Source organism: Lytechinus pictus, chromosome 12, assembly GCF_037042905.1.
Source record: "Lytechinus pictus isolate F3 Inbred chromosome 12, Lp3.0, whole genome shotgun sequence".
NCBI classification, from domain to species: domain Eukaryota; kingdom Metazoa; phylum Echinodermata; class Echinoidea; order Temnopleuroida; family Toxopneustidae; genus Lytechinus; species Lytechinus pictus.
Genome location: NC_087256.1, coordinates 29,452,439 through 29,465,024, shown reverse-complemented (window position 1 = coordinate 29,465,024; position 12,586 = coordinate 29,452,439). Strand labels below are relative to the sequence as shown.

The 12,586-nt window shown below is 34.7% G+C and overlaps 1 protein-coding gene across 1 annotated transcript; it reads right to left on the bottom strand.

Annotated features, from left to right (window-relative positions):
* Positions 1-9,714: 9,714 nt before the first annotated feature.
* On the bottom strand, positions 9,715-12,114 carry LOC135156096 (uncharacterized). Its single transcript, XM_064107230.1, has 3 exons — positions 11,362-12,114; positions 11,004-11,085; positions 9,715-9,953 (listed from the first exon to the last, which is right to left on the bottom strand). Exons 1-3 carry the CDS (start codon positions 12,112-12,114, stop codon positions 9,715-9,717), a joined length of 1,074 nt encoding a protein of 357 aa, XP_063963300.1.
* Positions 12,115-12,586: the final 472 nt, after the last annotated feature.

Below are 12,586 nucleotides of genomic sequence, written 5' to 3'. Positions count from 1 at the left end.
AAAAGCGATATTTGACAAAATATTTATTTTATTGATATTCAAAATGGCCGCCATAACCCCTGTATACTTTATTATGTAGAATATGAATGGGGAAAAATATTTTTTCAAACAAGAGCACTATTATTGCATGTGATTGTGACCTGCGAGTGGACTACTGTCTGAAAACATGACTATTAACAAAACTATGTCATTTGTATACTATCTAATGTGATAAATGCTGTATTATGATATTCAAAATGGCTGTCATAGACCCCTTATACTGTGTACAATATATAAAAGGGGACAAATAATTTTCACAACCTTTGAATTTGTTTGACTTTAAAATGCCAATAACTGCGAAATATTGGTGTAACACTGTCTGACAACAAGGATTTCTAACGAAACATATCATTTCCCTTGCAATTTCGGTAATTATGCTGCATGTTGACATTCAAAATGGCTGCCATAGACCCTATCTGTATTATGAACAAAGCGAATGAAGAAACTAATTTTCACAAGAGTAAAAACAATAAAATGAATGTAATTGTAATCTACGAGTGAAATATTGTCTAAAAACATGTTTTCTGGCGAAACATATCATTTCCTTCTTCATGCATGAGATAAATGATGTATTGTAAAATTCAAAATGGCCCCTATGGGCCCTTAATACAGTATTATCTACAATGTAAATGGGGACAAATACTTTTCAAAGAATTAGGATTTGCCTGACGATGAAATCCATATAATTCTGTTGTATAAGGAAAATATTGTTTGAAAACGTGATTTTTTTAATGAAATATAACATTTCCTCTCCCATGTAGGTGATAAATACTGTATTTTGACTTTCAAAACGGCCGCACAAGCCCCTACAAATTATGTAACATGCGTATAGGGAAACTAATCATCACCAGAATGAGAACCCAAAACGCACGTAACTATGTGATGTATAGGTAAAATTTGGTCTTGAACATGATTTCTGACTAAATACATCACATGATGGTTGAGAAGGTAATAAAGGCCTTACTTTGAAATTCAAAATTGCTGCCATAGCCCAAAGTAGTATGTACATTGTAACTGGGGACAGATAATTTTGACAAAATTTTTACTATGAAAATGGCTTAATTTTGATGTAAGTGTTAAGTATTGTCTAAACCCAATGATTTCTAACGAAATATATCATAGCTTGTGTCATAAAGGTGATGAATGCAGCCTTTTAAAAATGAAAAATGGCCGCCATAGTCCCTTATCTTAATATGTAAAATTTCTCTTGTGCTTCGACGAATGACTTTTAAATCATCTCGAATAAAAACACACTAATATCCATTACAAGTTCAATTTCTATTTACCCCATGAGACCCGAGGGTGGGTTGATGAATCAATCCACCCCCGCCCTCAACATTTTAAGACAATTCCGTTGCGCTTAAGTTTTTGTCCGGGCCACTCTCTGAATTTTAACTTTCAGGTCTTGCGCATTTTATTTTATTTTTTTCTGGATCTGGATGTATACACTGCTGGATCAAAATGAGTATAAATGCCAAATTTGCGACGCCCAGGTATAATATAATAATGATATAATATTGCAATGTTTGTCTGGTTTTCTTTCCCCTTTCCTTATGAGGCCTTTATCAATTTCAAGCTCTTAGCTTAACGTGGAGGTCTCCTACATTTCAAAATGTATTATGTCGATAAATGTATATATATATATTTTTCTGTTATTTGTTTTAATAATAAAAAAAGAGAAATTTATCAGGTATAAATATATTTCAATTAGATTGTTAGAATGTATATATGCATATGTTATTCATTATGTCATTTGCTTATTGTTATGTTATGCTAAAAATGATTACACTTGTATATAATTTTGTTATTTGAATGTGGAAATAAATAAATAAAATAAAATAAAATAGGCCCAGCAGTTCCAATATACGCGACATTTCGTAAGTGCTTGACTAACCAAAAATTAATTGAAACGTGATTTTGTGTACAAACTCAATACAAATGGAGTTTTTTCATCTAAATTACTTTTTTTTAATATGACGATATATACTGTCATCAGCTGGAATTAATTGACTTTAGCATAATCATGCTTCAAAAAGGTGACGAAAAAACAAAAAAGCAAAAGGTCGAAAAACGAAGAAATATTGAAGAAATTTTGTATACAAACTCAATACAAATGGAGTTTTTTCATCTAAATCATTTTTTTTAATATGACGATTTATAATTTCATCAGCTGAAATTAATTGACTTTAGCATAATCATGCTTCAAAAAGGTGATGAAAAAACAAAGAAAAGGTCGAAAAACGAAGAAATATTGAAGAAATTCATAAAAAAGAAAACACATAAGAAATTGATTTTCAAATCGAGGTTTCTGATTAACAAAAATGGGAGGAATATGCCACAGATTATTGTCACCATGAATTAGCGTTCTTAGGAGCTTTATTTAGTGAATTAGAGAAAATATATGATTTATGCACAATTAATTCAAATAAAATAATATATTATTTCAAACAAAATAGCCATACAGCCTTGTAAATTATACCACACTTTCTACCTTTGCAAACTTTTGCGGCGCTCGCATGATTGGCAGCAGAGATCTCAAGTTTTTTTTTTTTTTTTTTTTTTTTTTGCTTGCATTTATTTCTGCGTTCAAAAACACAATTAAAAAATATTTACAATTACAAGTTCAAGTTCAAGTTTTATTTTCATTTCAATAAATAACATTACAAATAAATAAAAATGAGACATACATCATGATATAATATATAAACAAATATAAATGAAATATGGTTACAAATTAACTACAATTTCCAAAACATTTGCAGAATAGCTTTAAAAATATCTTGTATGGAAATGAAGGGGGGGGGGGAGTTGAAGCACTTTAATGAATTAATAACTTTTTCTTTTTATACAAACATGTTTCTTAAAATTATGGGAAAATGGAATAATATGATCAAAGTAAAAAAGCAATGCTTCTAGATGACATGAAAAACAAATTTTGGTGAGAAAAACACGAATTGAACTGTTCCTCTTTACTTACACGCAAGTCAATATTGCTTCATTAAAGTGGTGTGTCCTGTTGCAATAGTAAGCGATTCTGTCCACTCCTTGAAGAAAAAATTCATAAGAATAAAAGGGGAAGAGAGGGGATTTGTGGATTATCATCATAAATCAATAATAAACACATATTCAAGTTTTAACATGAGCAGAACGCTTCAAAACACGTTAAGAGCGTAAGAGTTTATATTTCCAGGTACCTCAACATCCTCCAGATATTCTGGGGAATGCTTCATGAAACGAAGAATCTCACTAAAGCAAAGAGCAGACACGGGAGTACAGACTCAAGGGTTTATTTCCAATTCGTCTAATGTCAATTCGTCCAATCGCCAACTCGTGCAATAGTGGAAGTATATACAAAAAGTGCTGAATCACTTCTGCGCTAATTTTGGTGTGCTAATTTATAAATTTAGATGTATTTTCATCATACATATATACCATGCATATGCTAACACTTTTCTGTACGCATGTACATATGTGATATAAACCTAGCATCAGTTTAAACAAAGTCTTTTAAAACTCATCATATAAAGATTCTTGAGAAGTACTTCAATTTCTACAAAAGAACCGTGCAGATGTAAACCCACTGGACCATGGGTGTCGATCACGGGGGGGATGGGGGGGGGGGATATATCCCCCCCAATATTTCAAGTGGGGGGATGGCCTGTATTATCATCCCCCCAATAATTTAGGGTAGAAAATTTATAATAATGATGATGAAAAAATGTAAAGGTTTGATCATGATGATTATAGTGATGATTATAGTATGCCATCAATCAGTTTGTTTCCCTTGCAATTCGTGAATATTGTTATTAAATAAAAACATTCTTTTCCAGGACTTTTAAACAGATGGGTGGAGGTTCAAGATGAAAAAGAATGAAATGTTTATGTATATGATATTTTTTAACACATGACATAAAAGGACCCTGACGAAAAACAACTTTTGTTGATAGGGTGTTCCATCCCACCAGTGGTAATATGATCATATTTTTACAATTTTTTAATAAGTGAAATCAATTAATGGTTTCAGAAAGAATAATCATTCATTTCTCTCTAAAGCGTATCTTCGGATATGAACATCAGATTTTTTCCCCCATGTTATTCTTGTTATTGTTATGGACTTGCATAACTAAACTTGATTGGCTCTTTCTTATTTTGGCAAAAAGAAATCTCTTTTGAGTTTGGAAAGGGATGACAGTTTTGCATTCTATATGAGCACACTCATGCGGTACATAAATTTCATTTTAACACATATATTAGCTGATATTACACACTGATGGTTCAAGAAAATATTGGAGAAATATCATAACATGACAGTTGAGTTTTGATTGTTTTTATGTTTGTTTTTGTTTTATGCACTTATAAAGCATTTAAAACATGTTAAAATCCAGGGTTAAAATCGTCTAAGGAATGACAGTAAGCCCGATGGCGCACGAGAAGCCACACAGTTTGTAATTTGTGCTAGTCTTAATTTGTCCGAATCTGCATTTTATCATCATGCATTAAGAAGAAAAAAGATATCGCCAGTCGGGTTAGATTTAAGAGAGAAGTTGTATACATCATGTCCAATAAACAGATCACTTTGTACATGGTCCAGACAATTTTTGTCAGTTTTTCTTTCGTATGAGTTTAGAATAGGCTTACTTGTAACACAAATTGAATTTTCAAAAAAAAATTATAAGTACAGTACACTGCAATAATGAAAGAATTTCCAAGAACACAGTGGCGTAACTACGGGGGGGGGGGGGGGGGCATGGGGGCACGTGCCCCCCAATCGGCTGGCCAAAAAAAAAACGGGGAAGAGGAGAAAGGAACAGAAACGTAGTGGGAATGAAGAAACTATTGTTCATTATAATGTTATATTATAATAATGTTATGTTATAATACATAAGAAACATTTTTTCATAACTTTATTTTGCTCAGGCCTAGATTTCTTCATTGTTCCCGGTACTCGCATTGTCTGTTTAACGTTTTTAAGTCAATATACACCAAATATATTTCCTCGCACTTCGACTTATTATTGTTTTATGTAGTGACATATGGTTCTTTTTCATGACTACTTAAAGTGATTGCCCCATTTTAAGGTGTTAATATAAAACATTTCCTGTCCGTGCTTACGTTCGCACTAGTAGATTGGTGAGATATGACTGCTCTTCATGAATTCCTAAAAATCAGTCCTTAAAATGTCCCTTTTTTTTATCTGAATATCAAAAATTTTCGATCACATTTGTTTAGTGAAATACGTATCGTATGGTCTTTAATAGTGAATTCTTACAAACAGGCCTTAGAATGCCTCTCTTCAGGTCTGAATATCCTAGATTTTCAGCTCGCGCTTCGCGCTCGCAATATTTGATGAGTGAGATGCGTATTATCATGATTACAATGACTACAAAAAGTGCTTCATGTGTTTAGATGTAGCAAAATCAGCAAGCGCTTTGCACTCGCATTAGATGACTATGGTGAGATATGTATACTCTTAATGGATTCCTAAAATACAGTCCTTAACATGTCCTGGTTTGGGGTAAATATTTACAAAAATTTCAGCTCGCGCTTCGCGCTCGCATTGTTTGTTTAGCGAGACAGGTATGTATCATGATTACAAAAATTTGCTTATAATGTCCTTTTTTGGTCTGCATATCAAAAATTTTCAACTCGCGCTTCGCGCTCGCATTATTTGAGCAGTGAGATACATATCCGTTTAATGGCACTGTCCTTGAAATGTCCCTATTAGGTCAATATACCTGGCAACTGAGCGCGCGAAACTAAGTGACTCAAAAATTTTGCTGGTACCCCCCCCCCCCCAATGCCGTGACTCACGGTACGCCACTGCAAGAACACCATGCATATCAACCACTCCCAAATGTCCTAACTTGTGATTTTAGTGGGGGTAATGTTGAAAGATCCCCATCCACAAGAACATTTGTGTCAATCATCCCCCCCAACCAAGAATACCGATCGACACCCATGCACTGGACCTCCATTACTCGGTTATTTTTAATTCATTATAGACGTACAAAAATGAGATGTTACTTCAGTTCAGTTTGGTTTATTTTCATTTCAACTCAAGTCAAGTTAACAGTAAAAGAAATCATTACAAAGAAATGAATGAATATACAAATATATACAGTATGAAAATATGACATAGATAATTAAATATCTACAATAGACACTAACCAATATGATAATCATATTAATAAAGATATTTACAATGGACTAGATAATCATAATAATAACTGTAGAATATTCATGATAAAGCAGTTTGCAGTTAATTTCTTTTATTCATCTTAACCATTTAAATAAATGTTGAGGAAATGGAGGGATCCACTAAAAAGCAGGCATGTTGTCGAGTGTGGATTCCTCAAAGAATAAGTTAAAAGACAGATTTGTAGGTATAGGTATAAATGCAAGAACGAGGAAAAAATCCTAAAAAGCTATTGTGATAGATGGTGTACGGAAATGATGGATGGAAAGTGAAAAGAAAATGTAACCGAGAAGACTTCCTCTCATTGCTCCGTCAGAATTCCTTGTTGAAAATTATGTTGATTAAAAAAATGATGATTGGTGGGAGTGAATAATAGACATGACAATAGTAATAAGGTTAGGAGTATTAGTAATAGTGGTAGAAACAATACTAGTAGTCTTAATAATGATACAAATGTGAATGGTAAAAACAAACAAGGATGATTACGACTAAATCATGCACCTTTAAACATGCATGTATAGAAGTATAAGTAACCTTACAGGGGAATGAAACCTTTGGAACAAGCAGGCTTCTGTCGAAACAGGAAAATCAAAGAATAAGAACAAAGAAAGTTTGAGAAAAATCAGACAAATAATGAGAAAGTTATGAGCATTTGAATATTGCAATCACTAATGCTATGGAAACCCTCCTATTGGCAATGCGACAAGGATGTGTGATGTCACATGTAAACAACTTTCCCTTTGATGGACTATAACATACCCCAAAATGTATCTTTTTGCCTTTTCTTATGGTGATACAAACACTCTATCCATGATAAATTCTTTAAAAATCTGTATTACATGCCCTCCTATAGAAAGAACACATGATCTACTGATAGATGTGATAAAACAGGCAATGTAAGTGAAGTATATACTAAAGTAATGGGGGGAGTTGTTCACAGGTGACATCACACATCTTTGTCGCATTGCCAATGTGAGGATCTCCACAGCATTAGGGGTCGCGATATTCAAATGCTCATAATTTTTTTATTATTTGTCCGATTTTCTCAAACTTTCGTTGATCTGTTTCTTTGATTTTTCTGTGATCACACAAGCTATCTTGTTCCAAAGGTTTCATTCCCCTTTAAGTTCAATTTAGGCTATCATGTTGTATTCTGTATTTTGCGCTTGCAATCCTGATGAAAATCAGTTATGATTGAAAGCTATTCACTAAAATCATATATATATATATATTTGTGTGTGTGTGTGTGTGAGGGTGTATGTGTGTGTGTGTGTGTATATGTACATTTCATGTTTAAAACATCAAATGTTTCGCTCACTCGCTTGGCTAGTTTACATTTTGTTTTAATAATAAATTTAGCCCCTTTCTCCATGCTCGATTTGGAAACTACACCACTGCTGTAATGGCATTTTGCCTTGTTTAGGGGTGCATGGTTTCGGACACAGATTACACGATATGTGATTTAAAATGAACATCAAGGGGTCGTTTCATTAAAGGGGAAGTTCACCCTGACAAAAAGTTTATTGTAAATATAGCAGAAAATATAATAAAAAAATTTGCCGAAGGTTTGAGAAAAATTCATCAAATAATTAAAAAGTTATTAGAATTTCAATTATTTGATTTGTGACGTCATATGCGAGCAGCATTCCTACATAGCGAATGGTAAAACATCAATGAAATGTCATTTTCTCAGAAAATTAAAAATGGTCTTCACTGTACCTTTTGTATATCAATAGACAAATCATTTTACACCCGATAATGAATAGAAAACAAAATTAAGTCATCAGGAACCATACAAAATTTGAAATTCATGCATTTTATATTACATAACACATTGGGGAACTGCTCGTTTATGACGTCACAAATCCAAAACTTTGAACTCTAATAACTTTCTTACTCTTTAACGGATTTTCCTCAAATCGTCACCAATACTTTTTACTATTTTTCTGCTATTTTTACAACAAAGTTTTCTTCAGGGTGAACTTCCCCTTAAAGAGTGACTGTAAGAATGGCTCGTGATCCTTTCCTGTGGTAAATGTTGTTCACCATTATTCGTCATTGGTGATTATTTAGCGCGTATAAAGGTTCACTAGTCGTTCTTTAAGTCGCTCTTAACTTACAAACAGCTTAAACTGTGAATAAATCCACATAATGTACTGATAGCCGTGATAACTTACTTCGATTGAAAACATCAAAACGTTCGAAAGTATAATACAAATTACTCATTAATCCCGACTTAATTTTAGAAACAAGAATTTATGTCAATGAACAGTCAGACCGCATGTCCCTATGCTTATGAGCGAATAGGCCATGCAGATTCATCCAAATCATCACGTGGCCGAATCCTCCTCTTTGCAATCTCGTGATTCTTGAGATTTCTATCTCTGTTAGAATTTATCTGTTTTAACCTCAAGTTAAATGAAATATTATTGCCCCATCTTTTTATAAATAAGTTAATTTCTGGCCTGAAAATGTGCCTCAAAACTTAATTTCTTCCTCTATTTTCTTTTGCAAATTGTGCAAAACTTTTTTATTTTTAGCCTAGTTAGTTAGTTTTTATTTACGTTAGATTAAAAATATACAGTTTTACAAATATAAAAGTACAGTATATACAATCAAGATAAAATTACGACTGGTAGCCCATATAATTCAGCTGCAACTGTAATTGTTGCTGCTGTTCTTCCATGGGGCAAGTGCAGTGTAAGACAATACGACAAATCATAACATGAAATAAATTCCATTGATAATGATACAACAAATTACAGAACAAAACTAAAAGCCTCAATGATATCTATATCTCCATAAAGCTGAAATTCGGTACTTTCTTACAATGTCACTCTTGATATGTGGCACTTTTTAAACGGGTCAAGATCACACTTTTTCCACCAAGTTACAAAACAAGATTTATAAAATTTTGGAGTAGCATGAAATCCGCACTTCTGATTGGCTGGATAAGGTTCACAAAACAACAGGCGCGGGTAATTTGAAGAGATTGCCACGTGGTGAGTGTGACCTTGGAGGGCTCAGTGTGGGAATGGTTGGAATTTAAGTTGGTGTGCAGTCTCTTTGAACAATCAAAGTGCAGTATTCTTGTTTTTAAGCTGCTAAATTTTTAAAAATGTTTTAAAGCATACATATTCAGCTTCATCATGATCTAAAATCATTTGGGCTCAAACAAAATAAAGTGTAAAATCAACAACTTTTGACAGGTGAAAATAATTAATTTGTAGCATGCTTTAGATCAAAAGTTTCACCTACATTACAACATTGTTATATAAATTTAAACACATGACATGAAAGAAGGATTCTTCTTCTTCTTTACAATGATACCAGAATCATGAAATCTGATACAAGTTTAGAACAGCAATGACCGAATAAAAACAGGTGTTTTGGTTCGCACCCAGCTCATTAAATATATTCTAAACCTCTCTAGTTATGAATATCACTTGGATGAAAGAAGCTACTCTTTGAGGACCTGCCTACTGACTGTGAAAGACTTTGCAGCACGTCTGTCTAAATCGCCGGTAGGTGAATGAATATACAAACACATTGGTGATGTGGCTGATATATTTGATTTGATAGAAGGTGTAGATGATGACTTCTTTCACTCTGTTGAGCTGATGAAAAGGAACCTGGTCGATGATGATATTAGGTAGCCAGAGGATGAAGAATATGACAGTAATGATGATGACTACCTTAGTGGTCTTATGGTCGGATTCAGGGGCGGATCCAGCTTTCGCCAATAGGGGGGGCCGAAAAATATTTTCATTAACATTTTTCTCGATTGGCCGCTATAATATGATTTTTTTTCAAGGTGTAGTCCTAACTAAAGACTGAATTTTTAAGTATATGTTAGTTTTTATTGTTATAAACAAGATATGGTAGCTCATGTGGTCTTAATATATAATGCGAGCGCGAAGCGCGAGCTCAAATTCTTTGATATTTATGTCCTTAGACCTGAAGATTCAGAGGAGATTTTATAATCATGAAAAAAAGATAAGTATCCAACTAAACAATGCGAACGCGAAGCGCGAGCCGAAATTTTATGATAGTAACATGAAAAGGGACTCAATTAGGACTGTTTTCTTAGTGATTAATGGAGAGGATACAAGTATCACCAATTAAATTTTTGATATTCCGACCTGAAAACTGGAAAAGTCTAAGCGCGTTTTTATTTAGATAAGCGGAACAAGCTGTGTGTCTCAAACAATTAAATGCGAGCGCGAAGCACGAGCTTAATTTTTGATATACTGACATGATAAAGGAGCATTTTGACAAATTTTGGTAAGAATTTCCAAAAAGGATAGGTAACTCACAAATCAAACAATGCGAGCGCGCAGCGCGAGGTGAAAATTTTGATATATATAAACAATTTCTGTAAATCAAACAAAATGATGAAAGCTTGATGTGCGAGCTAAAATATTGTGTGCAAATTGATTTCAGAACTAGATATATAAGTGCCATTTAATCCTCTTGAATGGGATTCACTACACAGGCAATGCGAGCGCGAAGCGCGAGCGAAAAATAGACTATATAAAGTCTATTTTCCAATTCTTCCCCTCACTTTTTTCTTGTTTCTTTTCGGGGTCGGGCCGGCCGTTACGAGGCTGTAAATTACACATCATGGGCATGATATACCTCTTTCTTACTTTTCTTTCTGTTTTTCATAGTTTCTATCAAGTTAAAGAGTACATTTTTTCTGCAGGTTGTCAAAAAATAGGGGGGGCCGGGGCCGGCTCGGCCCCCTCCTGGATCCGCGCCTGGGATTGGGTGTTCTGAAGCTTGCTCGATGATGGTTTCGTTTTATCATTGGTAGGGTGATGTGGAGCTTTTCCAGTGTCTTTGATTGACTTCGTGTCAGTCGTCAATGTTTGGCTTTTCTTCTTGCTGATGGCTAAAAGTATTTTCGTATTTGTGATTGCAGGTAGTGGTACTGATTCATTTTCTTGAAAGGAAGTCTGGTCATTTCTCGATTCTGTATTAATGTTAATATTTGACGCAGATTTCTTGAGTATTCTTAACTCGACAGCATCTTCAGCATTTGACATCGTTTTCACAACGGGTTTTTGTTGGCTATCACAAATGTCAGATCCTAGTTCGTTATTGTATGACAAAGAATAATGGGCCGTCATCTGCCTGTTGGTTTCATCAGGTTCTGATGTACTCGCGACAGTTGCACAAGTAGCTGACACGCTGGGAATCGCTGATGGTGTTGGCAGTTTCTTGTCATTCACAGTTTTAGCTAGATCTCGACCAACGAAGGCAGATCCGATCGTCAGTTTCTGACGAATTATCTGATGAGCACGTATGAACTTGTAGATCCGAACGTACAAGACTGAAATGGCCAATGCAGAAACACAAAATACAATGGCCTGTGTTTTGGCGTAAACATCCCGGCCCCAGGGAATGTTGCCGTAGACATTGCATCCGTACCCGTACTCACTGCCGAGTTTGACTGATGTGGTGATGAAAAAGAATGGGATATGGAGCACGAAAGCGACTACGGCACACCCGATAGCGAACAAGATAGCAGTTCGCCTTCCGATTCGCTTATTGAACGGCCTACACACTGCTTGGTACCTATACACGGCCATCCAGATTGTGAGAAACAGTCCAGCATAGAGGGCAGATCTCGCTGCAACGACTTCGATGAAGCACGCCCATGGATGCTCATCGTGGTAAAACACCATGACTATCTTCATCCCGTTGATGATACTGGCGATGAGGTCGACGACGGCAAGGGCGATGAAGGTGATATCTGTGGCATTTTTGATCCCCTGACGCGTAAATACGCCTATAATTACCAGGTTACCAGGTATCCCAAAGACAGTCGCCAAACAACCAATAGTCATTCTGAGGATGACAACATCGGTGAACATGGTGCAGAAAGAGTGTCATCCAACGTCAATCCAAATTTGAAAACAGTGTTGTGTTCAACTCTTATATTCCTCAGAAAGACAAAGATGTTACGTTTGTCAACAGGTGGCAAAGGGGTTGTGTCCTAAAAACCAAAAGCTGCAATGGTCACCTCTATCTGCTCGTCTCGCTGCCTCAACGATCTCGCCAATATATAATGAGAAGGAAGAACATATCTCGTCAATATTTATTTCATTGTCGATGATAGTATGTCTAGGGTTATTGCCGTCAATCAAGTTATCATTGGTTCCGTATAAATGGGTTAAATCAATATATTGTGTGATATGTCATCGCAAAATATATTGATTTAATACAAACATTTCATGAACACTTGATAGTCATAATAGTCATCGGATGAAGTTCTTCTTTTTATTGAACTCTGGCAAAACTTCGCTTATCAGAGAAACCTCGTCACCTTCAAACTGCTTTTTTTAA